Here is a 24,250-nt window from a genome sequence, read left to right as displayed (position 1 = left end):
ACGCTATTCATAAGGCAGGCTGTGGTGTTGGGGAGGCTCCCTTACGCTACCAATGGACCATTTTCCTTCCCCAGGAGAGGGAGCCAAGACATAGGTGGGCCTTGTTTCCAATGAAAGGGATTTTCATGCTGTCTTCAAGCATGAAGACAGAGAGGGTAGCAGGGTGCGACTGCTGTGTTGGCTGTTTGTACCATGGGAGCTCTGGGAAAGGAAGGCTGGGTCTGTAGGGACAGGAACTGTCCCGGGCACTGTTAGCTGTAATGGCTTCATGGCAGGAGGTCAGTGTAGGGGAAACCAAGAGGCTTTGTTAGTGTTAGTGCTCCTAAGGGAGGTGGGGCCCGGGGCTGGGGGTGGGGGGTGTGTGTGTGTGTCGCACAGTTAACCAGAGCCTGCCTGGTCTAAATTTAGCCTGCAACTACTCAGTAGTGCTTGGGGTCTTCAGTCTGCCTTCCGTCAGTGGGAAAAGAGGGGGTGTCTCTGCCTCCTTGTGGGGTGGCTGGGCTCCAGCTTCCCCCATCAACACAGGCCCCCGGTCCTCCAGGCGGAAGAAGCGCTGCTGGGGGTGGAAACGGAAAGGCCGCCTTGGACTGGAATGTGGCCTAGGTTATCACCTCTCCCCTCCGCTTCCTGGCCCGAAGGCTCTGCCAGAGCAAGTCAAGTCATTCTCAGACATTCCTACTCTTGGTGACTTTATAGGGGTGGGCGAAAGGGGCCCACTGGGAATCCCAGCTTCTTCTCCAGCCTGCCTTCTGCCTGCCATCTTCATCGGGGGTGGAGGGGGCGAGGGGGCGGGCAGAGTTGCTGCAGGCCAGCCGCTGAGGACCGCTGGTGTTCCCAGCTTCCTTCGTAAACTCTTCTCAACCGGCACAACTTGCAGCACTGAACAGGGTCGGGATTTTCCTTCCCGTTATTGTTACAGCGCTTCCTCTGTTTGCTCTCTTTATGAGACTCGGTACTCTCTTCCTCCAAGGCTGTAAGCTCCTTGCTGCAGAGACGGACCACCTCAGAGCCCTGGGGACCTCCCCTGACCCCAGGCACAGGGACGGTCCCTGCAGGTTCTCAGTGCTTGCTTATCCTTGCAGGAATGCACTTTGACCTCTTTAGCCTCTGTGGCCGCCTCCCACATTCCTCAGGTTGGGGTGTGTGTGTGTGTGTGTGTGTGTGTGTGTGTGTGTGTGTGTGTCTGTGTCTGTGTGTGTAATTTATTGATTTTAGAGAGGAAGGGAGAGAGAAAGAGAGAAACGGAAACCTCAAGCTGCTCCTGTATGTGACCGGGGATGGAATCACCCATCTTTGAGCATCGGGATGATGCTCCAACCAACCACGCTATCCAGCCAGGGCAGGTTCCCTTGGTTGGAGGAGCCTGTCTCTCCCAAACCTCCTGACTTTGTAGCTCTGCCCTGGTTCCCTCAAGACTGATGAAGTTCAGCCACCAAAGTGGGCATCTTGCAGGTGTCTGAGCGTCATCCATCAACCAGGTTGCACCCCCTCCTCACATTGCCTACAGTAATGGAAACTTCATCTAGAAAGTGCAGAATCCTGCAAGAGCCATTCGAAAGCCAGCCACCTATGGCACGTGGAGCCAGTTCTATGCCTACAGCAATTGTGCTCCGTGTACTAAAAACCCAATTTAGGAAAGAGAGGGAGGGAAGAAGGGCTAACAGAGACACTGTCTGGCTTCACAGATATGAGGAAGTTTTATTTCATAGCCAAGCCTCTGTTCCTGGGCCAAGAGTGAGTTTGTATTTTCAGTGGAACTTAAAAATAACTGGATTAAAGGATCAGGTCACCTATTACCTGGGGAAAAGGGTTTCTAATTTAAATATCCTGGCTGTAGGAGGAAGTAATCTGCGTTGTTCAGGGTGTAGAAACCTGGTTGTGCAGCAGGCAGGCACCCGATGAGAGTAATTTGGGTCACACTGCATTTAGGCTATGAGCCTAGGAGGTTGAAGCTGGTAACAGATACTGTCAAGAGGTAACAGCCTGAATGTGATGGGCAAATTGGGAAGCTGAGAACACGGTGGGCATGAGTAGAAGTTTCAGCTTCACGCTTGTCCTTAGAGTGAAGGACAGGACATCTTTCTGGTGTCTCTGGGCCCAGCCAGATCTGCTGAGGAAAATGCATCCTTTTTTCTGTCCTGATGCAGCTAGCTGCAGGCCTGGGTACCCTGGGAGGAAAGAGCAAAAACTGCTGTCTATCATCCCAGCTGGACAGGTGTCAAGTCCCTGATGTATTTTCTATGCAAACTAAATAGGTTTCTAGGATCTCACCTGTTCTGTGGACTCTGGTGCTGGGGAGGAGTCCAAGGCGTTTTCCACGGTGTCTATGGTGACATCTGGGATGCAGGATTTTAATATTTCAGCTCTGGGATATCATCAGAGGAAGGAGGAGACCTGTCTCAGAGGGTAAAGTCCTCAGACCGAGCAGGAAGTCAGCACCTTGTTTCTAGCTGGAGGGTCTTACAGGTTGATCCTAAAGGTAGAGCAGAAGTTAGAAGTCCTGTCAAAGTATGAAACGTCCATACCTGTAAGAATTTTGTATGAGTTTATTTAAGCCAAACTGGAGACAGTTGCTGGGATGCAATATCTCAGTGGATGCTGAAAATGCTCCTGAGAATGGCAGTTTTGTAGCTTATTCTGCACATTGCAATCAAAGTTGGAAAGGGTTACTGAAATCCATGCGTGATAGGTTAAGCAGGAGAAAGCAAAGCAGGAAATCTCTGGGATTGGATAAGAAGTAAGACAAATAGACACATACGTTTTTTATACAAGTTGGTTTAGGATTGCTAACAATTAACATGATAATAATAACTGTGAGAGGATTTTTGGTCTTTGTGGTTGTGCTGACATGTCCAGAAAAAAGAAATTAATATCGTAAAAGTATGTTATCAGATAGATACAAATAATAATAATAATAATAATAATAATAAAAGTATAACAGACACGGTGTTAGAGCATTGGCCTGGTGTATGGAAGTCCTCAGTCAATTCCCAGCCAGGGCATACAAGAGAAGTGACCATCTGCTTCTCCACCCTTCCCCCTCTCCTTTCTCTCTATCTCTCTCTTCCCCTCCCACAGCCAAGGCTCCATTGGAGCAACGTTGGCCCGGGCATTGAGATGGCTCCATGGTCTCCACCCCAGGCTCTAGAATGGCTCTGGTTGCAACGGAGCAACATCCCAGATGGGCAGAGCATCGCCCCCTAGTGGGCTTGCTGGGTGAATCCTGGTTGGGCGCATGTGGGAGTCTTTCTGCTTCTCACTTCAGGAAAATTTTTACAACAGACAGACTTAAGGTAAAGATTGGGCTTTGTTAGGGAAAAACACCAATCTATAAACTGCTTTTAGTTAGAAATTTTTCATTTCAGACTGTCCTATGTGGTTACTTTAGGTCTCCGAGTTTGTAAGGCCACCATGCAGGTCAGGTTCAGCATGTGGCCCCTCTTTTTTCACATTCAAAGTCTCCAGGGGGCCTGTCTCTAGCCAGTTCTGAATAAAGAGAAGAAAGGGGTCTTTGACTTCTGCAGCCAAAGCATGAGTCTCACATGACTTCTGGAGAGTCAAGTGTGCAAACTATCAACCAGAAAGCCAAATAAATGCTCTTTAAATCCACCCGCCCTTCTTAACATTCCCCGTGTCTTTTCGGAAGCCTTCGGCCATTGAGAATTCTTTTGGAAGTGCCAGGGCAGGAAGAACTGCCTTCAGATCCTGGCTGTGCCTCTTGCTAGCCAGGCGGTCTTGGGAAAAGCTCCTTGATTTCTCTTGTTCTGAAGTTTTAAAACCAGAGTAAAAACTGCCTTTCCCAGGTAACAAAGGGTCCTATTGTGAGCATTGGTGGAGATCGTGTCTGTGCATGTATACCGCCATGGTGATAAGCTCTTGGACGTGTCGACAATAAAACGGGGACATGGCCCTCATCACACCCCGAGCACAGGCTCCTGATGCTCATTTGCTCATTTACTCGGCTAGAGAGTGTCAGGGATGGACCAGGTTCTGTTCAGACCAATGTGAGACCCCACCTCCATCTCCCATGTGACCAGGGCCCCAGGTAGAGGTAGTTCTTGACTGTCCATTCTATTGCACCTCCAGAATTTGACTTTTAAGGGTATTGTATGCAATTATTCTGTTTCCTGCAGCAGTAAAGGCATCTTTCTTAGTGTCCTTATCTTCACCTAAAATTGACATTTAAAGATCTGGAATGCTGGGAAGAGGAAAGATGGGGAAGTTAGAGGTGCCTAGGATCTGACGTCATCTTTGCCTGGGCCTTTGTCCTTTAATCTCCTCATGTTGATTTTCTTTTTTCTTCTCAACAGCAACACTTCACCATCACACCCTGCTTTCTCCCCAAAGGAAAGCCAGCCTGCTCTTGACAAGAATTTAACATTGGTCATTTGCATTTTAGTGTAAAATTGCTTAAGAATAATGAACATTTATATTTATGTTTTATAGTTCACCCAGTACTTTTAAATACCTTATCTAATTTATGTCTCAAAACAGATTTGAGAGATTATTCTGAGCCGTGTTTACAAAGGAGTTGTTTTCTCAGAAGAGGTTCATGTTCTTGCACAGGGTCTGGCAGAACTCTTACCTGAGACATGGGCACCTATGTTGTAAATTAAACCATAACTAATTTGCTTTACATAATTATTAAACAAACACTATTAGGTCAATAATAGCTTTAGACATAACCTGGCCACTAGGTAATAGAAAAAGCAGATCTTAGACCAAATTCTGGTGCTCATAGAGACATCTATTAAATACACATTTGTAAAAGGAGGTATAAGATCACTCTGTAATCTCAAAGAAGTCTCAGCTCTGATAGGTTCCAGATGCTCCAACCCTACCTTGCACCAAGACAGATGTGGCACTTTTACAAAGGCAGGATTCTGTTACTACATCGTGGGTATTAAACAACAACCATCATAACCCAAGGCTGGGCACAGGGCTGTTTTAGTTCTCGGACTTCCAGCACCACCCCTGAGGCTGTACCAGCCAAGGCGCTCCTCTGTTGGTGTGCCCTAGTCATGGAAGGGTGGGGAATTACTCTAGTCTAAATCTGAACACCACCAATTCTAGCATTTTATTATGCTAATTGACAAGCCATTCATTTTACCAATAAAAATTCATTTCTCACCTTAATTACTGCCAATTAGCAAGGGCTCAGAGTCCTTGTGGGAGTTTAAGAGAGCTGAACTACTGGAAGAAGGAAGCCACCCCCTAGGGAGCATGGCATTTCTGATTAGATCCAGGTTGACCACTCTTGGAGCGGATGTTCCCAATGGGGATGACTGTCTACCCCTGGAATATAATTTAAGCTAATTTCAGACACACACAGCTGTGTTACAGTGTCTCTGCCCGAGTATTTTAAAGTAAATGGTAGAGTAGACATCCTGACCAGCTGACAGCTATTCTGGGAAGACAGGTATCCTGTGCCATGCTGTTAGGGCTCCACCTGAAGTGTTAGCGGGAGGAAGCCAGTGATTTCCCATGGGCCCCTTAGCACCCTAAGCTTTCTCTGACCTTTGAAAGTGGTCCTTTGATAGCTTCTTGTTTTTTTGCATTGGGGCATAGTTCATTTCAGAAAGGATTTTCCAGTCCATTTATTGAATATGCATTTTATCTGAATCTGAAATCGGGTTCATGTTATCTGAAGCATGGAGAAAACTCTGGTCTTTCTGATCTTCAAAGAGAGCAATAAGCATTTGTTGGTTTAAACAAGACATCATTTAACGATGTCAAGTCCAGACTCCTGCCAGATTCAGACTCTGGGATTTGCAGCCCAATTCCATTTACCTGGTGTCAGTTGCTGGTGGCTTTGATCACACCAGGTTATCTTGCGTGAAGGTAAATTCTTCCTGCTGAGAATAAAACTCAGGACTTTGCTCTTCGTTAAGCTCTGGACCTCTGGTGCATGATTGTGACTCAGTAATGCAGAGTTGTTTATTTCTTCAGATATGTCTACCCCCATTAGGATTTAAGGCTTAGAGCTGTTACTTCCTGAAGTAGATGGAATTGTCAGGAAGGATTTTCTGAATTTATGGAAAGAAGAGGAAGGGGCAGGCACATGTAACTAACAGAATGGGGAGCCTCTATCCCGTTTACACCCTCCAGTGTCTAAATATATTTATTTTTAAATGTGTTGGAAAAGATGCATCTCACATTGCCCTGGGACCGCAAACTTTGGCTTTTAACCAATAATTAGCATTTTAAAAATATCAGTTGGACACATCACAAAAAACATAACCAACAGACTCATGATTCCTGACTGAAAGCCAAAGGTATTTTTAAAAAAGATTTTATTTATTCATTTTAAAGAAAGAGGAGAGGGTGGGTGGAGTGAGAAGTCTCAACTCATAGTTGCTTCACTTCAGTTGTTCACTGATTGCTTGACATATGTGCCTTGACCTGGCAAGCCTAGGGTTTCAAACCAGCAACCTCAGCATTCCAGGTTGACTGACACCTTATCCACAGTGCCCTCACAGGCCAGGACAAAGGTAGTTTCTTTGATGCTGCAAAAAATGTACTGTTAGATGCTATTCTCAGATTTGAGATTTTGAATTGGAATACTTATTGCTCATTCAGAGAGTATGCCTTGGAGAGAATCAATAGAATTATTAAGTTTTAAAATAAACCTGGCTGGGTGGCTCAGTAGTAGAGGTTTGGCTCAGGGTGTGGATGTCCTGGGTTCAATTCACGGTCAGGGGACATAGGAGAAGTGCCCATCTGTTTCTCCACCCCTCCCCCATCACTTCTCTGTCTCCTTCTCTCTTCTTCTCCCGCACGCAGCCAAGGCTCCATTGGAGCAAGTTGGCCTCGGGGCAGGGGGTGGTTCTCAGGTGCTAAAATGGCTCTGGTTGCAACGGAGCAAGGGCCCCAGATGGGCAGAGGGCCCTGGTGGAGTGCGGTCGGGGTGCCTGCAGGAGTCTGTCTCTGCCTCCCTGCTTCTCATTAAAATTAAAAAGAAAAAAAAAAAAAAAAAAGAACGCTGTCAGGGCACTTGCTTATCCATCATCAAACATGAAGCCAGGAAACATCTAAGACAAAAACACATGCTGATGTGAGGACCAGAAAGTGTTCTGGGGAAATGCTGTGGAGAAAGTCTCAACAACTACAAGACATAAATATAGGGAAGGTTTTTACTCCGCCCAACTAGACCAAGTTAATTCCACAACAGACATGGCTTTCTGAGAAGCGTGGGCAATTTAATTTTTGTTAAGAAAAAGGTGTTGTTGTCTGGACCTTATCGTGGAGCTAGTTGTGTTATGGGCCTGCAGAATAAGCCTCTCATGTGTTTCATGAGGGGATGAATGACTAAATGAACTATAGAATTAATTATTTACCTTTTAGTTTTCTTTCATGTTAGACTGCCCTCTTCCTTCTCATGTCAACTTTCTCTCTCTCTCTCTCTCTCTCTCTTTTTTTTTTTTATATAGAGACAGAGAAAGAGTCAGAGAGAGGGATAGATAGGGACAGACAGATAGGAACAGAGAGAGATGAGAAGCATCAATCATTAGTTTTTCGTTGCGACACCTTAGTTGTTCATTGATTGCTTTCTCATATGTGCCTTGACTGTGGGCCTTCAGCAGACCAAGTAACCCCTCGCTCAAGCCAGCGACCTTAGGTTCAAGCTGGTGAGCTTTGCTCAAACCAGATAAGCCCGCGCTCAAGCTGGCGACCTCAGGGTCTCAAACCTGGGTCCTCCGCATCCCAGTCCGACTCTCTATTCACTGTGCCACTGCCTGGTCAGGCTGTCAACTTTTTGAAAGTGTTCTGTATTTCAGTAGAGCAGTGATTTTTAACTGTATTTCCATCCCAGCAGCTCCTACTACTTTTTTCTCCTCTCCTCAGTCTCCAGAAAGCATAAGAGGAAAGTTCCACTTATTCCCATGAAGAATATTATCAGTAAACTATTGACTGAATGGAGCTGGGGGGGGGGGGGGGTGGAGGATAATCTGATTTCTCCCTAGCAGTGCTATGCTTCTCTCTGTGTTGGTCTGTTTATTCCAATAACAGCTTGGCATGGAGTGAGCTCATTGTGACCTGGGTTTACTTGAAATTGAATGGTGGCCAGTACGTTTAGGCATTCAAATGTTCTGTGGTTCTTAATGGCGTAGAACTCACTGGTAATTGCCTTACTAAAATAAAAAAATTAGTTAATGTTTTTAAAAGAACAATAAAAGTTTTTTGACGTGCTCCTGTAGTAGTTCACTATAAAGATAAAAGGTTTTGAGTTGCTGATAGTCAACAATACAATTAAAATGCAATTACAATGATATTAAGTAGCAGGCTTCGTCAAAGACCAGACCTTGACTAGATCATCTTTTGCCTATACGAAAGAAGGAGTACACATCACTCGATTGACTGAAGTCTGAAGGAGGGTATGGGAAATGAGGAGTGAAGGAAATCCCCAGTTCATGGATAAGCATCTGGTTCAGGGATAACCTCAGTGCTTGGGTAACCATGAGGGTTTTTCAGTATTCTGACAGCAGAGCACAGCAAGTAGCTGAATGACTGTGCTTTTCTCTGTCTCACGAACAAATCTATAATTATCCACTTTCCTTGGAAGGATTTTGAAATTAATCCCCTAGAATCATCTTAAGGTGGGGTTTTAATATTATATTGTAAGCCTTTGAAATTGTTTAAAACTTAAATAAATAAAAATCTGTACCCTGTTGCCAATTTGCGTGGTGCTACGTCCATAATTCCAGGCACAACATCGAGCAGAGACAAGGAAGTAAAGCTAACCCCAAGGGGTTAGTGACATCTTTGAGGGTGGAACTCAAAATAAGCACATAATTCACTGCTGAATTATCTGAGACAAACCAGAGTCCTTCAGTATGGAGCAGGCACATGTAACTAACAGAATGGGGAGCCTCTATTCCGTTTACACCCTCCAGTGTCTAAATATATTTATTTTTAAATGTGTTGGAAAAGATGCATCTCACATTGCCCTGGGACCGCAAACTTTGGCTTTTAACCAATAATTAGCATTTTAAAAATATCAGTTGGACACATCACAAAAAACATAACCAACAGACTCATGATTCCTGACTGAAAGCCAAAGGTATTTTTAAAAAAGATTTTATTTATTCATTTTAAAGAAAGAGGAGAGGGTGGGTGGAGTGAGAAGTCTCAACTCATAGTTGCTTCACTTCAGTTGTTCACTGATTGCTTGACATATGTGCCTTGACCTGGCAAGCCTAGGGTTTCAAACCAGCAACCTCAGCATTCCAGGTTGACTGACACCTTATCCACAGTGCCCTCACAGGCCAGGACAAAGGTAGTTTCTTTGATGCTGCAAAAAATGTACTGTTAGATGCTATTCTCAGATTTGAGATTTTGAATTGGAATACTTATTGCTCATTCAGAGAGTATGCCTTGGAGAGAATCAATAGAATTATTAAGTTTTAAAATAAACCTGGCTGGGTGGCTCAGTAGTAGAGGTTTGGCTCAGGGTGTGGATGTCCTGGGTTCAATTCACGGTCAGGGGACATAGGAGAAGTGCCCATCTGTTTCTCCACCCCTCCCCCATCACTTCTCTGTCTCCTTCTCTCTTCTTCTCCCGCACGCAGCCAAGGCTCCATTGGAGCAAGTTGGCCTCGGGGCAGGGGGTGGTTCTCAGGTGCTAAAATGGCTCTGGTTGCAACGGAGCAAGGGCCCCAGATGGGCAGAGGGCCCTGGTGGAGTGCGGTCGGGGTGCCTGCAGGAGTCTGTCTCTGCCTCCCTGCTTCTCATTAAAATTAAAAAGAAAAAAAAAAAAAAAAAGAACGCTGTCAGGGCACTTGCTTATCCATCATCAAACATGAAGCCAGGAAACATCTAAGACAAAAACACATGCTGATGTGAGGACCAGAAAGTGTTCTGGGGAAATGCTGTGGAGAAAGTCTCAACAACTACAAGACATAAATATAGGGAAGGTTTTTACTCCGCCCAACTAGACCAAGTTAATTCCACAACAGACATGGCTTTCTGAGAAGCGTGGGCAATTTAATTTTTGTTAAGAAAAAGGTGTTGTTGTCTGGACCTTATCGTGGAGCTAGTTGTGTTATGGGCCTGCAGAATAAGCCTCTCATGTGTTTCATGAGGGGATGAATGACTAAATGAACTATAGAATTAATTATTTGCCTTTTAGCTTTCTTTCATGTTAGACTGCCCTCTTCCTTCTCATGTCAACTTTCTCTCTCTCTCTCTCTCTCTCTCTTTTTTTTTTTTATATAGAGACAGAGAAAGAGTCAGAGAGAGGGATAGATAGGGACAGACAGATAGGAACAGAGAGAGATAAGAAGCATCAATCATTAGTTTTTCGTTGCGACACCTTAGTTGTTCATTGATTGCTTTCTCATATGTGCCTTGACTGTGGGCCTTCAGCAGACCAAGTAACCCCTCACTCAAGCCAGCGACCTTAGGTCCAAGCTGGTGAGCTTTGCTCAAACCAGATAAGCCCGCGCTCAAGCTGGCAACCTCAGGGTCTCAAACCTGGGTCCTCCGCATCCCAGTCCGACTCTCTATTCACTGTGCCACTGCCTGGTCAGGCTGTCAACTTTTTGAAAGTGTTCTGTATTTCAGTAGAGCAGTGATTTTTAACTGTATTTCCATCCCAGCAGCTCCTACTACTTTTTTCTCCTCTCCTCAGTCTCCAGAAAGCATAAGAGGAAAGTTCCACTTATTCCCATGAAGAATATTATCAGTAAACTATTGACTGAATGGAGCTGGGGGGGGGGGGGTGGAGGATAATCTGATTTCTCCCTAGCAGTGCTATGCTTCTCTCTGTGTTGGTCTGTTTATTCCAATAACAGCTTGGCATGGAGTGAGCTCATTGTGACCTGGGTTTACTTGAAATTGAATGGTGGCCAGTACGTTTAGGCATTCAAATGTTCTGTGGTTCTTAATGGCGTAGAACTCACTGGTAATTGCCTTACTAAAATAAAAAAATTAGTTAATGTTTTTAAAAGAACAATAAAAGTTTTTTGATGTGCTCCTGTAGTAGTTCACTATAAAGATAAAAGATTTTGAGTTGCTGATAGTCAACAATAAAATTAAAATGCAATTACAATGATATTAAGTAGCAGGCTTCGTCAAAGTCCAGACCTTGACTAGATCATCTTTTGCCTGTACGAAAAAAGGAGTACACATCACTCTATTGACTGAAGTCTGAAGGGGGGTATGGGAAATGAGGAGTGAAGGAAATCCCCAGTTAAGGGATAAGCATCTGGTTCAGGGATAACCTCCCAGTCAGTGCTTGGGTAACCATGAGGGTTTTTTCAGTATTCTGACAGCAGAGCACAGCAAGTAGCTGAATGACTGTGCTTTTCTCTGTCTCACGAACAAATCTATAATTATCCACTTTCCTTGGAAGGATTTTGAAATTAATCCCCTAGAATCATCTTAAGGTGGGGTTTTAATATTATATTGTAAGCCTTTGAAATTGTTTAAAACTTAAATAAATAAAAATCTGTACCCTGTTGCCAATTTGCGTGGTGCTACGTCCATAATTCCAGGCACAACATCGAGCAGAGACAAGGAAGTAAAGCTAACCCCAAGGGGTTAGTGACATCTTTGAGGGTGGAACTCAAAATAAGCACATAATTCACTGCTGAATTATCTGAGACAAACCAGAGTCCTTCAGTATGGAACAATAATTACCCTAGAATTTGAAGTTAATCTTACTAAAGTCAATAACAGAATTACATGGGGTTGATAACTGATGACAAAATATGATGTATAAAACCATTAAGAAGATATGGTGTTCTTGTTTACCCACAGAATTGGATTTAATATGATAGCTCCAATTTTGTGGTTAAATAAAATAAAACCTTTGAGGAATTAGGGGAGAGGTGCCACCAGACACTAGCTTTTCAAAGCAACACTCACTCCTAAACTAAGGAGTATTGTTTTGATGGAGTCCCGGAGAACAGAACTGTACAGTCAGGGGCTTTGGGGATGGTGTTTATAATGCACATAGCCAAACAGCCACGCAGCCGGGCTCTGTAGCCTGTAAGGAGTAATTGAAGGAGTCGACTGTTTTCCAGTATTTTATTTTGGAAAACATTTCTATGAAGTTTCTTGTCTCCAGCATAGTTGTATCACATTTGGCAGAGAATCATGGTTACAAGAAAATTTCTTCATGCAAAAGGATCTCCTTTTTGTAGCTGGGGACACACAAATACTCCTATTACTGTCCTGCAGTAGTTTGCTCTGAATATTTTGGAAGACTCTGGTATGTTTGCTGTATAATGTCTTCTACTTTAGAAGATATTTGAGTACATCTTTAAATGATCAGAGTCCTAATTTAGTTTTAAATTTAAAAAATGGGACTAGGGGTTCTGGCCGGTTGGTTCAGTGGTAGACTGTCAGCCTGGCATGTGGAAGTCCCAGGTTTGATTCCTGGCCAGGGCACACAGGAAAAGCAACCATCTGCTTCTCCCCCTCCCCCCTTTCTTTCTCTCTGTCTCTCTCTTCCCCTCTCACAGCCAAAGCTTTACTGGAGCAAAGTTGGCCTGAACACTGAGGATGGTTCTAGGCCCTCCACCTCAGGTACTAGAATGGCTCCAGTTGCACTAGAGCAATGCCCCAGATGGGCAGAGCATCGCCCCCTAGTGGGCATGCCGGCTGGATCGCAGTCAGGCACATGCGGTTGTCTGTCTCTCTGCCTTCCCACTACTCACTTCAGAAAAAAAAAAAAAGGACTAGCATTGATTGAACGTACTCTGGACCCCAATAAACAAAATGGAACCTGTATAATGGAGAGGTGTAGGTACCTGTTATAACAACAAAATGAACATGTGATGCATTATTAGAAGGAAAATCTCTATTCGAAAGAACTCATTGAAAGAACTCATTGTTGTTGTTTCAATGTTCCTTTCTTTTTTTTTTTTTTTCCTGAAGCTGGAAACGGGGAGAGACAGTCAGACAGACTCCCGCATGCGCCCGACCGGGATCCACCTGGCACGCCCACCAGGGGCGAGGCTTTGCCCACCAGGGGGCAATGCTCTGCCCCTCCGGGGCGTCACTCTGCCGTGACCAGAGCCACTCCAGCGCCTGGGGCAGGGGCCAAGGAGCCATCCCCAGCGCCTGGGCCATCTTTGCTCCAATGGAGCCTCGCCTGTGGGAGGGGAAGAGAGAGACAGAGAGGAAGGGGGGGGGGTGGAGAAGCAAATGGGCGCCTCTCCTATGTGCCCTGGCCGGGAATCGAACCCGGGTCCCCCGCACGCCAGGCCGACGCTCTACCGCTGAGCCAATCGGCCAGGGCCTCAATGTTCCTTTCTGTTAGTTATCAGTTAATTTCTTGGTGTTTACATCTGTAAGAAATGTGGTATCTAAGCCTGATTTTCATTTCTTCTTTATTCCAGAAGCCTCCTCAGCTTTCCGAGGATGATATCCGGCTAAAAACCGAAAGAGACAACTGTAGTGCCAACCCCCTGGATCCCGTGGTCAGCTCCCTTCCCCCAGATCACAAAAACATGGAAATTGAGGTCTCTGTTGCAGAATGTAAAAGTGTTCCCGGAATCACCTCTACTCCACATTCCATGGACCATCCCTCCCCTTTCTACTCGCCCCCCCACAACGGCCTCCTCGCTGATCACCATGAATCTCTGGATAATGACGTGGCCAGTGAGATCCGATATCTAGACGAGGTGCTGGAGGCCAACTGCTGTGATTCTGCTGTGGACGGAACATACAACGGCACATCCTCCCCGGAGCCCGGCACAGCCCTCCTGGTGGGCAGCCCGAGCCCACCTGCCCACACAGCTGTCCAGCCGGAATCCATGGAGAGAGCAGCTGGCAGGCAGGTGCCTCCTCACATTGAGCTCAGTAAGAGCAACTCTGACCCCATGGCAGAGGGCGAAAGAACGAACGGCCACTCCCCTGACCAGCCCAGAGACCTGCTGGGGGACAGCCTGCAGGCCCCCGCAAGCCCCAGCTCCTCCACCAGCTCGTGGTGCTCATCCCGAGATGGGGAGTTCACACTCACCACACTGAAGAAGGAAGCCAAGTTCGAGCTGCGTGCCTTCCACGAGGACAAGAAGCCCTCCAAGCTCTTTGAGGACGACGTGAATGAGAAAGAACAGTACTGCGTCCGAAAGGTGAGGCCGACCGAAGAGATGCTGGAGCTGGAAAAGGAGAGGCGAGAGCTCATCCGGAGCCAGGCCGTGAAAAAGAACCCTGGCATTGCGGCCAAATGGTGGAATCCTCCCCAGGAGAAAAGCATCGAGGAGCAGCTGGACGAGGAGCACCTGGAGTCGCACAAGAAGTACAAGGAGCGCAAGGAGAGAAGGGCGCAGCAGGAGCAGTTGCTGCTGCAACAGCAGCAGCAGCAGCAGCAGCAGCCCCCTCCGCAGCTCTGCACTGCCCCTGCCCCTGCCCCATCGCGGGAACCGTCCAGCATGACCGAGAATGTGAAGGTGGACGTCGTTACGGAGCAGATAGATTTCTCTGCTGCTCGCAAACAGTTCCAGCTCATGGAGAATTCCAGGCCGACAGTGGCCAAGGGCCAGAGTACACCCAGGCTCTTCTCCATCAAGCCCTTCTACAGGCCTCTGGGTTCAATCAACTCAGACAAGCCACTGACCATCTCAAGACCAGCTTCGGTCGCGGGTCCTCCAGAAGACCGTGGTGCATCAGCCGCCAGGGGGCAGAAAGCCCACTGTGCCCCGGAGAGCCAGTCTCTGGGAGGAGGCCAGGGCAGCGCAGCCCCTCAGGGGAAGGAAGGGCCCTACAGTGAGCCCTCCAAACGCGGGCCCCTATCCAAACTGTGGGCGGACGACGGAGAATTCACAAGTGCCCGGGCCGTCCTCACCGTGGTCAAGGATGATGACCCTGGGATTATGGATCAGTTTTCAAGATCCGTCAATGTCTCTTTGACCCAAGAGGAGCTTGACTCTGGTTTGGATGAATTGTCGGTGAGGTCCCAGGATACCACCGTCCTGGAGACCCTGTCCAATGATTTCAGCATGGACAACATCAGCGACAGCGGCGCTTCCAATGAGACAACCAGTGCCCTCCAGGATAATTCACTGGCTGACTTTTCTCTGCCCCAGACTCCCCAAACTGACAACCCTTCAGAAGGCCGAGGAGAAGGTGTCTCCAAATCATTTAGTGATCATGGTTTCTATTCCCCTTCCTCCACTCTGGGAGACTCTCCGTCGGTTGATGACCCCTTGGAATATCAGGCTGGTCTCCTGGTGCAAAATGCCATTCAACAAGCCATTGCCGAGCAAGTGGATAGAGCTGTGTCTGGACCCAGCAAGGGTGGAGCAGGACAGCAGGGACCTAAGGCAACTCTGGAGGAAGCTGGAACCGGGGCTCCTAGCTCAGAGAAGCCTCAGAGCACATTTGAACCACCTCAGGTGTCTTCTCCTGTTCAAGAGAAAAGGGATGTATTACCAAAGATCCTGCCTGCTGAAGACAGGGTGCTCAGGGAACGGGGGGGACCCTCCCCGCCATTGCCAGCAGTGCAGCCCAGTGGCCCAATAAACATGGAGGAGACCAGACCAGAAGGCAGCTATTTCAGCAAGTACTCAGAGGCAGCTGAGCTGAGAAGCACGGCCTCTCTCCTGGCTACTCAAGAGTCTGACGTGATGGTTGGGCCCTTCAAGCTGAGGTCAAGGAAGCAGCGGACTTTGTCCATGATCGAAGAAGAGATCCGAGCAGCCCAGGAAAGGGAGGAGGAGCTGAAGAGGCAGAGACAAGTCTTGCAGAGTACCCAGAGCTCCAGGGCAAAGAACGCCTTATCTCTGCCCTCCCGGATGTCATACTACAAAACCGCTCCAGGTAAGTGAGGTGCTGCGGACCGGAGACAGATGCTGTTGATTGATTTCAGCTTGCAGGTTTCTGTGTGCAGGCCTCCTCTGTGTGTGGCTGGAATAAAAGTCCAGGCTGCGCTAGCACAAGGACCTCAGCATTCAGGACATGCAATGGAACTGTGAGAGTGTCTTCTGGAAGAACCTCGAGCCTGGATGGTGTTAGCTGTTTCCCAGAGGATGCAATGGCTCCTGTCTCGTCGTTCTGCTCTGGTCGTGGTTTAGTACAGAGAATTGTTCTCTCTTATTTGAAGGGGCTGCTTCTTGGCAGAGGAAGGGCCTGTGTGAGGCCCATGTGGACTATTGGAGTCATCAGCTTAACCCCTGGTGTCTGTAGTTAAATCAAACCTGTCTGATTGGGGGATGTGCTCTACTAATCCTTTCTGATGGGAGGTCCCTTCCTGGTAATGACAGCCATGACTTGGTGTTACAGGTTGACCCAGAGAAGATGCTTTTGTCCCTCCTTCTACATGACTGGGTTTGCTTTCAGTCACCACAAAGCAACGACTTTGTAATTAGGGGTGGTCTCATCTATTCATGTCCTGTGACCCATTTCGAGACGTTGAGTTACTATTTGAAAAAGTAGGTCTTTCATCCATTCCCTCATCGCCTGGGCAGGCCCTTTCTGGAATACTTTGTATAGACAGTTGATGCTAATTATAGTGGTAGTTATTACTGCTACCATTAAGGGTAACAGTGTGACCAGTGGTTTTTATTTCTCACTTGGACATGATGGTGATTGGAGAACCACACATTCAACCACAGTGAGACGCTGCTGAAAGTGTGGCCTAAGCTAGTCTATGGAGTGTTGGTTATGGGACTATGCTGACATAAATACAGGCAGTGAGGGTAAGCATTTGAAAACTCTGTAGCCATTTGATATTGTCCTCAAATCCTAGTTTAAAAAGTATTGGTCTGTAATAGATTGGGAGAAAAAACTGTTTTTCACCAGAGGTAATTTAAAAGTATTACCCTAATATATACTGCTCACAAAAACTAGGGGGTATTTTAGAGCTTCATATTCATTTTGAAATACCCCCTAATTTTTGTGAGCAGTTATATATAACTGTGGGCATTTAAATTGGTCCATCCAAATCTGAATCCCATCTTGACACTTGGCTTCCATCAAATCTACAGTGACACAGGGTAATTCCTTTTGTTATTAATTTTTAAATTTTGAAACAATCTCAACCTAAAGAAAAGTTCCCAAGTTTAAATATCTTTTTTCAACCATTGGCAAGTAAATCGCCAGCATGATGCTCCATCAGCCCCATAGTCTGTAGAACGTTTCTCCATTTGGGTTTGTCTGATGCTTTCTCATTTAAGTGCTGCATCTTTAGTAGGAAACTACAGAAATGAGAGCTTATTTTCTTCTTCTTTTTATTCTTCTACTTGTTCTTCTTCCTGTTCTTGTTCTTCTCCTCCTCCTCCTCCTCCTCCCCCCCTCCTCCTCCCCTCCTCCTTCTCCTTCTTCTTTCTTCTTCTATTAAGTGTGAGGTGGGGAGGCAGAGAGACATACTCCCACATGCACCCCAACTGGGATCCATTCAGCAAGCCCTCTATGGGGCGATGCTCTGCCCATCTGGGGCATTGCTCCATTGCTCGGCAACTGAGCTATTTTAGCACCTGAGGCAAGGCTATGAAGCCATCCTCAGCACGTGGAGCCAACTTGCTCAAACCATTCGAGCCATGGCCATGGGAGTGGGAGAGAGAGAGAGAAGTCGGAGATGGAAGGGTGGAGAAGCAGATGGTCACTTCTTCTGTGTGCCCTGACTTGGAATTGAACCCAGACATCCACATGCCAGGCTGCCACTCTACTGCTGTGCCATGATGTTTATTTTCTTTTCACTGTATCCAGTCAGGTAGAACATGGGTTAATTTGTCCCATCACAGGGACAGATGTTAACTTCTTACACAAGTACTAATTTTGATCACCTGATTGAAGGAGTATCTGCCAGGCTTCTTCACAGTAGAGTTACTCTTTCCTTTGGTAATTAATACGTATTTTATGGGGAGGTACTCTGGTTCTATGTAATCTTTATCCTGCTCCTCATCACACTTGAAATCTACTCATTTTGTCTATTTATATCATTATGGACTCATGGATTCTTATATTCAGTGGGTTATAATACATTTCTATTATTACTGTTATCCTTAATTTGTTCAGTTTTAGCTCATGGAAGACCTTACAAAATAACTTCAGTGTCCTTTTGACATGTCTTCATTATTATTTGGACACGTCTGTCTTTTGGGCACCATGAAATGTCCCAGTCATGTTTTATATTTTTCTAAGCCTGAAATTAGCCATTTCTCCTTTTAGTGAGAGTAGTAGTTAGAAACCATGATCTGGTTAGTTGGTGTGCTCATTGCTATTGGATTATCACAAGCACTCTCAGCGGACAGAATTAGAAAATGTGTGCATATTCTGTCTATCTATCTATCTTGAAAACCATGAGCTCACCCTGATATCTTTAATTCTAATATCATAGTCTCAGGGTTCATTTTCTCTCTTTTTATATTTAAACCTCCTCCTTGATAAGAAGATATTTGATTCCTATTCTCAATATGCTAATGATATGATCAATCCTCTCCCGCCTCATGCAACCAATCTCCTGTCTTCCTTACCCAGCTTGGACTCCAACGCCCTTTGCCAGGTCACCACTCTCCCTTGCCTATCCTGTTCTGGCTCCAGCACACCGCTCTGGGCCACGGTGGCTCTTCCCACCCCCACTGGAGACACCCTCTTGTTCAACTCCACCTCGTGGCTTTTGAACTAAATTATTTGGAAAGCGAGGGGATGAAGGGAGGGAAAAGCATGATGACTTGGTATGTTTTTTAATTTCTCCAGGTCTCAGAACAGTGGTCAGCTGAGTGTTTCAGGCAAAGAGGACTTATAGGGGAGGGTTTTTTGTTCATGCTTAACAGTGGGCTGGCTTAACACAGAGATGCCAGTTGGGCGTTCTATACGGCTTTCTAGAAAAACGTTTCATACCACTTGACTTCAGCCCAGTCTGGGAAACCTACTCACAAGTAAGTGACTCTCAGTGGCCTGCATAAGGACCCCCAGTCTGACAGAGGAGGGTTCTTCGGGCATCTCAGCCCCTTCCGCCCACATGGGAGGCAGGTACCAAGGTTCTCCTATCAAGTATAGCTGGTACCACCTACCTAGCCCCCGTTACATTATTCATTCTAGAACCTTCTCTCAGGTACATATGCTTAGTGGGTAATTTCTTCACTTTACCTAGTGCCCCCTTAATTCACTTCTAGCACACGGATAAAACAATAAAGACATTTCATTGTCCCCTAGTTCCCTGACCTGCTGTGGTCTGTCAGTCTTCCCCACCAGGCTTAAAATAAGACAGGATCTTACTGTTTGCCCTCAGCATTCCAGCAGCGCAGTACTGATTGTCCCAGCACTTCCCCCCACACTGATGCTAATCTCCTCTCCCATATCCCATCCCTGTAGGGCTGACGGCTGCCCCTTTGGTAAGAGGCTAATTCATCCACTCAGGTCTGCGCACTGCTCCCTTCTGGCTGTCGCCTTGAGCACTGCTCCCTTCTGGCTGTCGCCTTGAGCACAGTCACGATAACGATGTGTGTGTACCTCATTCTTTCACATTCATCTCCTGAACATTTCAAGTAGGTGGCAGGGCTTCCCAGGATTACAACACGGATGGAAAGAAACTGAATGCAAAATGTAATATGCTTTCTATCCGTGCCTGGGAACATTTGGAGTATTGCTTGGCCAGCCAACCTCCAAATTCACAATCAGGGAGGAGGCTGACACATCTTTCGAAGTGGCCAAACTGGATGATTCATGGCCAGAGTCAGGACCGCTGGCTCCAGCTTCGGTGTTGTGAATGGAGATGTTACTAATGTACCCCTCCGTGTTTCATGCTGGAAGAGGTGACTCAGTTGCTTTGCTGCATGACTCAGATTGATGATTTAATGTTAGGTGATGAAAAATATACTTTTTAACTTTTCCTCTTGTGAATATTGTGCTAATGACATGCTGGAATTTCACCTTAAGCAAAATCCACTGAGAGCCAAGATGTGATAAGGAAAGAGAAATCCACGAATTTCCCTAACCATACCCCAGGAGTTGAAACCGTACCTGTTTTTGCTTTTAGTTTCCCTATCTTTCAAAGATGGAGGATAATAGGGATTTTATATTTTTTAAAGGATCCAGTAATTTTCAAAGACCAATTATTAGAAAGTATTATCTAGAAGCTTTATTTTGTTGGTTCTTATGTGATTTTTAAAGGAAGACGTCCTTCTTAAATAGGATTTGTGTTACATCTGTTCATACTGAGGAGAACAAGGCAGTTCCCTATCCTTGGGGAGCTTAGAGTTCAGGAAGAAAAACAACATCAAACAAAGGTGGGAATTTCATGACAGAGAAGCATGGAGACGTGGGGGAGCACAGAGCGAGGAAGACCACCTCCCTGGGGGGCTGAGGGAGGTCTTCCTCTCTAGGAAACCGCCATCTCAGCTTTCAGCTTGGCACTGAAGAAGAAGTTAGGTTCGGGGGGGCGGAGGAAATTGTTCCAGGAACAATTTTTATAGAAAAAAGCACCTAGAGGGGCCCAAAAGGAATAGAAAACTTGGCACATTGGAGGTCTTGGTGAATTAAAGGAAGAAATGTAAATCAAAACAAAGTTGGTTGGAGCCAGACAACCTTTAGGTTTTAGATTTTAGACTTTCTCCCATGGTGAGTAGGAAGCCCATGAGGATTATCCAAAGGGGTGATTATCTCCACACATCTTCAAGCTGTCCTTCCTTCATTCATGAACTGATGGGTTCATCAACTAAGGAGGTCATTCCACCAGCTTCTTTTTTTTTTTTTTTTTTTTCATTTTTCCGAAGCTGGAAACAGGGAGAGACAGTCAGACAGACTCCCGCATGCGCCCGACCGGGATCCACCTGGCACGCCCACCAGGGGCAACGCTCTGCCCACCAGGGGGCGATGCTCTGCCCCTCCGGGGCGTCGCCATGTTGCGACCAGAGCCACTCTAGCGCCTGAGGCAGAGGCCACAGAGCCATCCCCAGCGCCCGGGCTATCTTTGCTCCAATGGAGCCTTGGCTGCAGGAGGGGAAGAGAGAGACAGAGAGGAAAGCGCGGCGGAAGGGTGGAGAAGCAAATGGGCGCTTCTCCTGTGTGCCCTGGCCGGGAATCGAACCCGGGTCCTCCGCACGCTAGGCCGACGCTCTACCGCTGAGCCAACCGGCCAGGGCCACCAGCTTCTATTGAGCCTTTCCTCTGAGCACTTCTGAGTGCCTGCTGCCCACTTGAGCAATGACGAGCTGTGTGAGGGGGCAGGCTCCCAGAGTGCACACGTGTGCACTTTCCGTTGTGGTACTTGGAAGCAGAGAGCAGAGAGAGTGCTTTGGCAGGTGCACAAGCCTGAGTTGAAGGTCTAACACATACCCTTGAGGGGTCAATTTAGGAGGACAACCCAAACATTTTATTGAAGTTAACAATTTAGATCTTAAAAATCTCTTTTCAAATGAAGGGCCTCAACAGTTCTCATTGTAGTGCCTGTAGTCTATTATTAGACACACTGGTTTCACTTCCAAGTTCCAGGCATCGCAGAAAACCCAGTTAGCTGATTTGTTTAGTTTTTTTGTATGTTTGCTCTTTTCTATTTTTTTAAGTCTAGGTCTTAAAATAGTTTCTGACTTGATGCCAGGTGCTGAATAGATCTACCAGGTCAGATAATTTTCCCAAAGGGACATTACGGAGAGGGGTAAAGGAGGAGGCGTGCATATTGAGTCCCATAACTTAGGGTGTCTGTTCATCTCTTTTAATATGTGGAATGATATGATAGTTATGTATTGTATGAAAATAAAGCATTAAGGAGTTTCAGCTTCTGTTACCAGTTTGAACTACGAGACACATGTGATGATGATTACATTATTAAGATTGTTGACTGGGTTTTTCTTCTTTCTCCTTTATCATCTTCAAATATCAAAGGAAAAGTCTTAGACAGAAAAAAATGTTTATGTCAGCACAGTATTCATGACTCACTCCACGCATAGATCCTACAGAGGGTTATATCTACTGTCTAACGTATTTCCTGAACACTCTGGTGACACAAGCCTAATCATTGGTTGTTCTGACTTACCAAGACCTAAAAGCTGTTACCTCTACTAGTTATTTCACACATATTTTCTCATTTAATCTTACAACTGGTGTCTAAGGCAGGGGTCTCAAATTCGCGGCCCGCCCACCAATTTTGTGCGGCCCACAGACTAATCAAACTTCGTGGATTAGTCTGCAGGCCAGTCTGCGGCCCCACAAAATTGGTGGGCGGGCCGCGAGTTTGAGACCCCTGGCTAAGGGGTAATACAAATTATCCAAACCCTTGAGGTCAGATATATTCAGAATTTTTTTGATTTTTAGAAAAGCCTTAAATGTTTATACTGTTATTTAGAAAATCAATAAAATGTATATACTACTATGTAACACACTCAAGCAGGATTTGGGGCAGCACCCTGTCATGAAGTTAGATTTCTGCTGTACAACTAAAAAGAGCTGGTTACAGTACATCGGATAAATAGAGACTAAGAGGGGCCTTGCGCCCAATCAACGTCAGGTTTTGCTGCCAGAAAGGTTATGACAGAACTTGGTTTTCACAGTTTTTTCTAGATTTCGGAGTTGTGCATCAGGGATTGTGAACCTCTAATAATATTTCCTTTTTGAAGAATTAATACCAGAGCCCAGAGAGATTAAGTAACTTGGCTGAGGTCACCCAGCTAGGAAGGGCAGACCCAGGGTCAAACCCAGGTTCATTTGACCACAAAGTCCGTATTCTTTTGACACCCTTTCTTGCCCCCTGCTGAACCCTCTGCTCTTGAGGAGGTCCGTGAGGTGCGGAGGAGAGCTCCCCTCTCCCACCAGCCATGACCGAGCTGCTTCCCTCGGCCCTCTTCCTGCCCTCGGGCCAGACCCCTATGTTTTCTCGGGTCCTTCCTACCCCTCCTTCTTAGAGCCACTGTAGCTCTGGAATCCTCTGCTCGAGTGGCCAGGGTGGATGAGTTTGCTCCCAGAGGCCATGAGACAGTGGTTCCCAGTGACCCAGAATGGTTCCCTTGTTCATTTAGAACAAAGTTCCAGTGCTCCAAATTACAATAGACAAAATTGCCGGTACTGGCCAAAGATCTGAGCAGTTGGCAGAGGGACTGGCACAGCCCAGGTCACCCGTCCAGCCCAACTGTTCTGAGTTCTTTCCCAAAGTCCATTCTCCAGGAGGAAGCTCAGTCATCCACTCCACACAGGCTCATTCCCTGAAATCATTGAGAGAACTGGGTTCTGAAGCAAGGAATCCATTGCTGAGTTTAGGACGAGCTGGAGTGAGTGTTCACTCCACTAACTGAATGTGTTTGGCCATGTGCAGGCAAAGCCAGTCAACCATGTTAGCTTATTTGCGGTAGTTGAACACCAGGACTGGTCTCTGCTGTTCTCTTTTGCTCTTGGAGATTGATCCTTCTGCCTTGCACCAGAAACACCCAGAATTTTATTTATCTGAACCCCCACCCCCACCCCCAATATGTTTGTTTTAAAAAATGCTATTTGGGAAAGAATTGGTAAGAAAAGGTAGATTGAAGCAGTGTTTGGCAAAGGGTGAAGGTATATAATGAAGTCATCAGGACTTCGCAAATTACAGAATTCACAGTTCTTTTTGGATATTTTATTCACTGGTTTCCAAAGCGCAAATACCGTGGTTAAAGCCATCAGTCTCACTCCTGAGAGGATATATACTCCTGTCTTTCCTTTCTTTCTTTTTTTTTATTAATTGATTTATTAATTTGAGAGAGAGAGATATCAGTTTGTTGTTCCATTTATTTATGCATTCATTGGGTGATTCTTATATGTGCCCAGACTGGGGATGGAACCTGCAACCTTGGCGTATTGGGATGATGCTCTAACCAACTGAGCTACCCGGCCAAGGCTAGACTCCTGTCTTTTCTTCTGTGACACGGCTATGGTCATGGCTTCTTGGAAACAGACTTTGGGAAAATGCACATTTCTTACCAGTATAATTTCCTTCTGTCAGCAGGTTCTGCTGTCACTGCTAATTGTGCTGGGTCTTCCTTTATATCCAGGGAGTCTGGGTTGGCTCCCAGTGGAATTTGTAACTTACTGGGGACACCACATGGTATCCTTGTTGCTTGCCTTTACCCGGCATGGCTATTCCACGCTCCAAGTTAGAGAGCAGCTTCCGAAAAATCAGACTTCACCACATGTAGAGAAAGATGTAGTCTTAGGCTTGGAATGAAAAGATGAATCAAAAGACTTAATTCTTGCAGGATCCCTGCTTTCTGCCTGGTAAGAAATGGGAGCTAATCAAAGCCAGGCCTGGGAACAGGATGTTCCCTGTGACTGCTGGAGTTCAGGGCAGGATATGACTGTGTCTCCTGCTAGCTGTGGTGACTTGCTGTGTACTTCACTA

At 46.1% G+C, this 24,250-nt stretch overlaps 1 protein-coding gene across 5 annotated transcripts in view; it reads left to right on the top strand.

Annotated features, from left to right (window-relative positions):
* PALM2AKAP2 (PALM2 and AKAP2 fusion) overlaps window positions 1-24,250 on the top strand; it is a 447,965-nt gene that overhangs the window by 403,937 nt on the left and 19,778 nt on the right. For all 5 annotated transcript variants that reach the window (XM_066367466.1, XM_066367468.1, XM_066367467.1 and 2 more), the window contains one exon: window positions 13,347-15,768. In XM_066367466.1, the coding sequence (XP_066223563.1) occupies window positions 13,347-15,768 (2,422 nt within the window). The remainder of the gene's footprint in view (window positions 1-13,346; window positions 15,769-24,250) is intronic.

This window comes from Saccopteryx leptura, chromosome 2 (genome assembly GCF_036850995.1).
Source record: "Saccopteryx leptura isolate mSacLep1 chromosome 2, mSacLep1_pri_phased_curated, whole genome shotgun sequence".
Lineage (NCBI taxonomy): Eukaryota > Metazoa > Chordata > Mammalia > Chiroptera > Emballonuridae > Saccopteryx > Saccopteryx leptura.
This window is presented reverse-complemented; position numbering and strand designations above follow the sequence as displayed.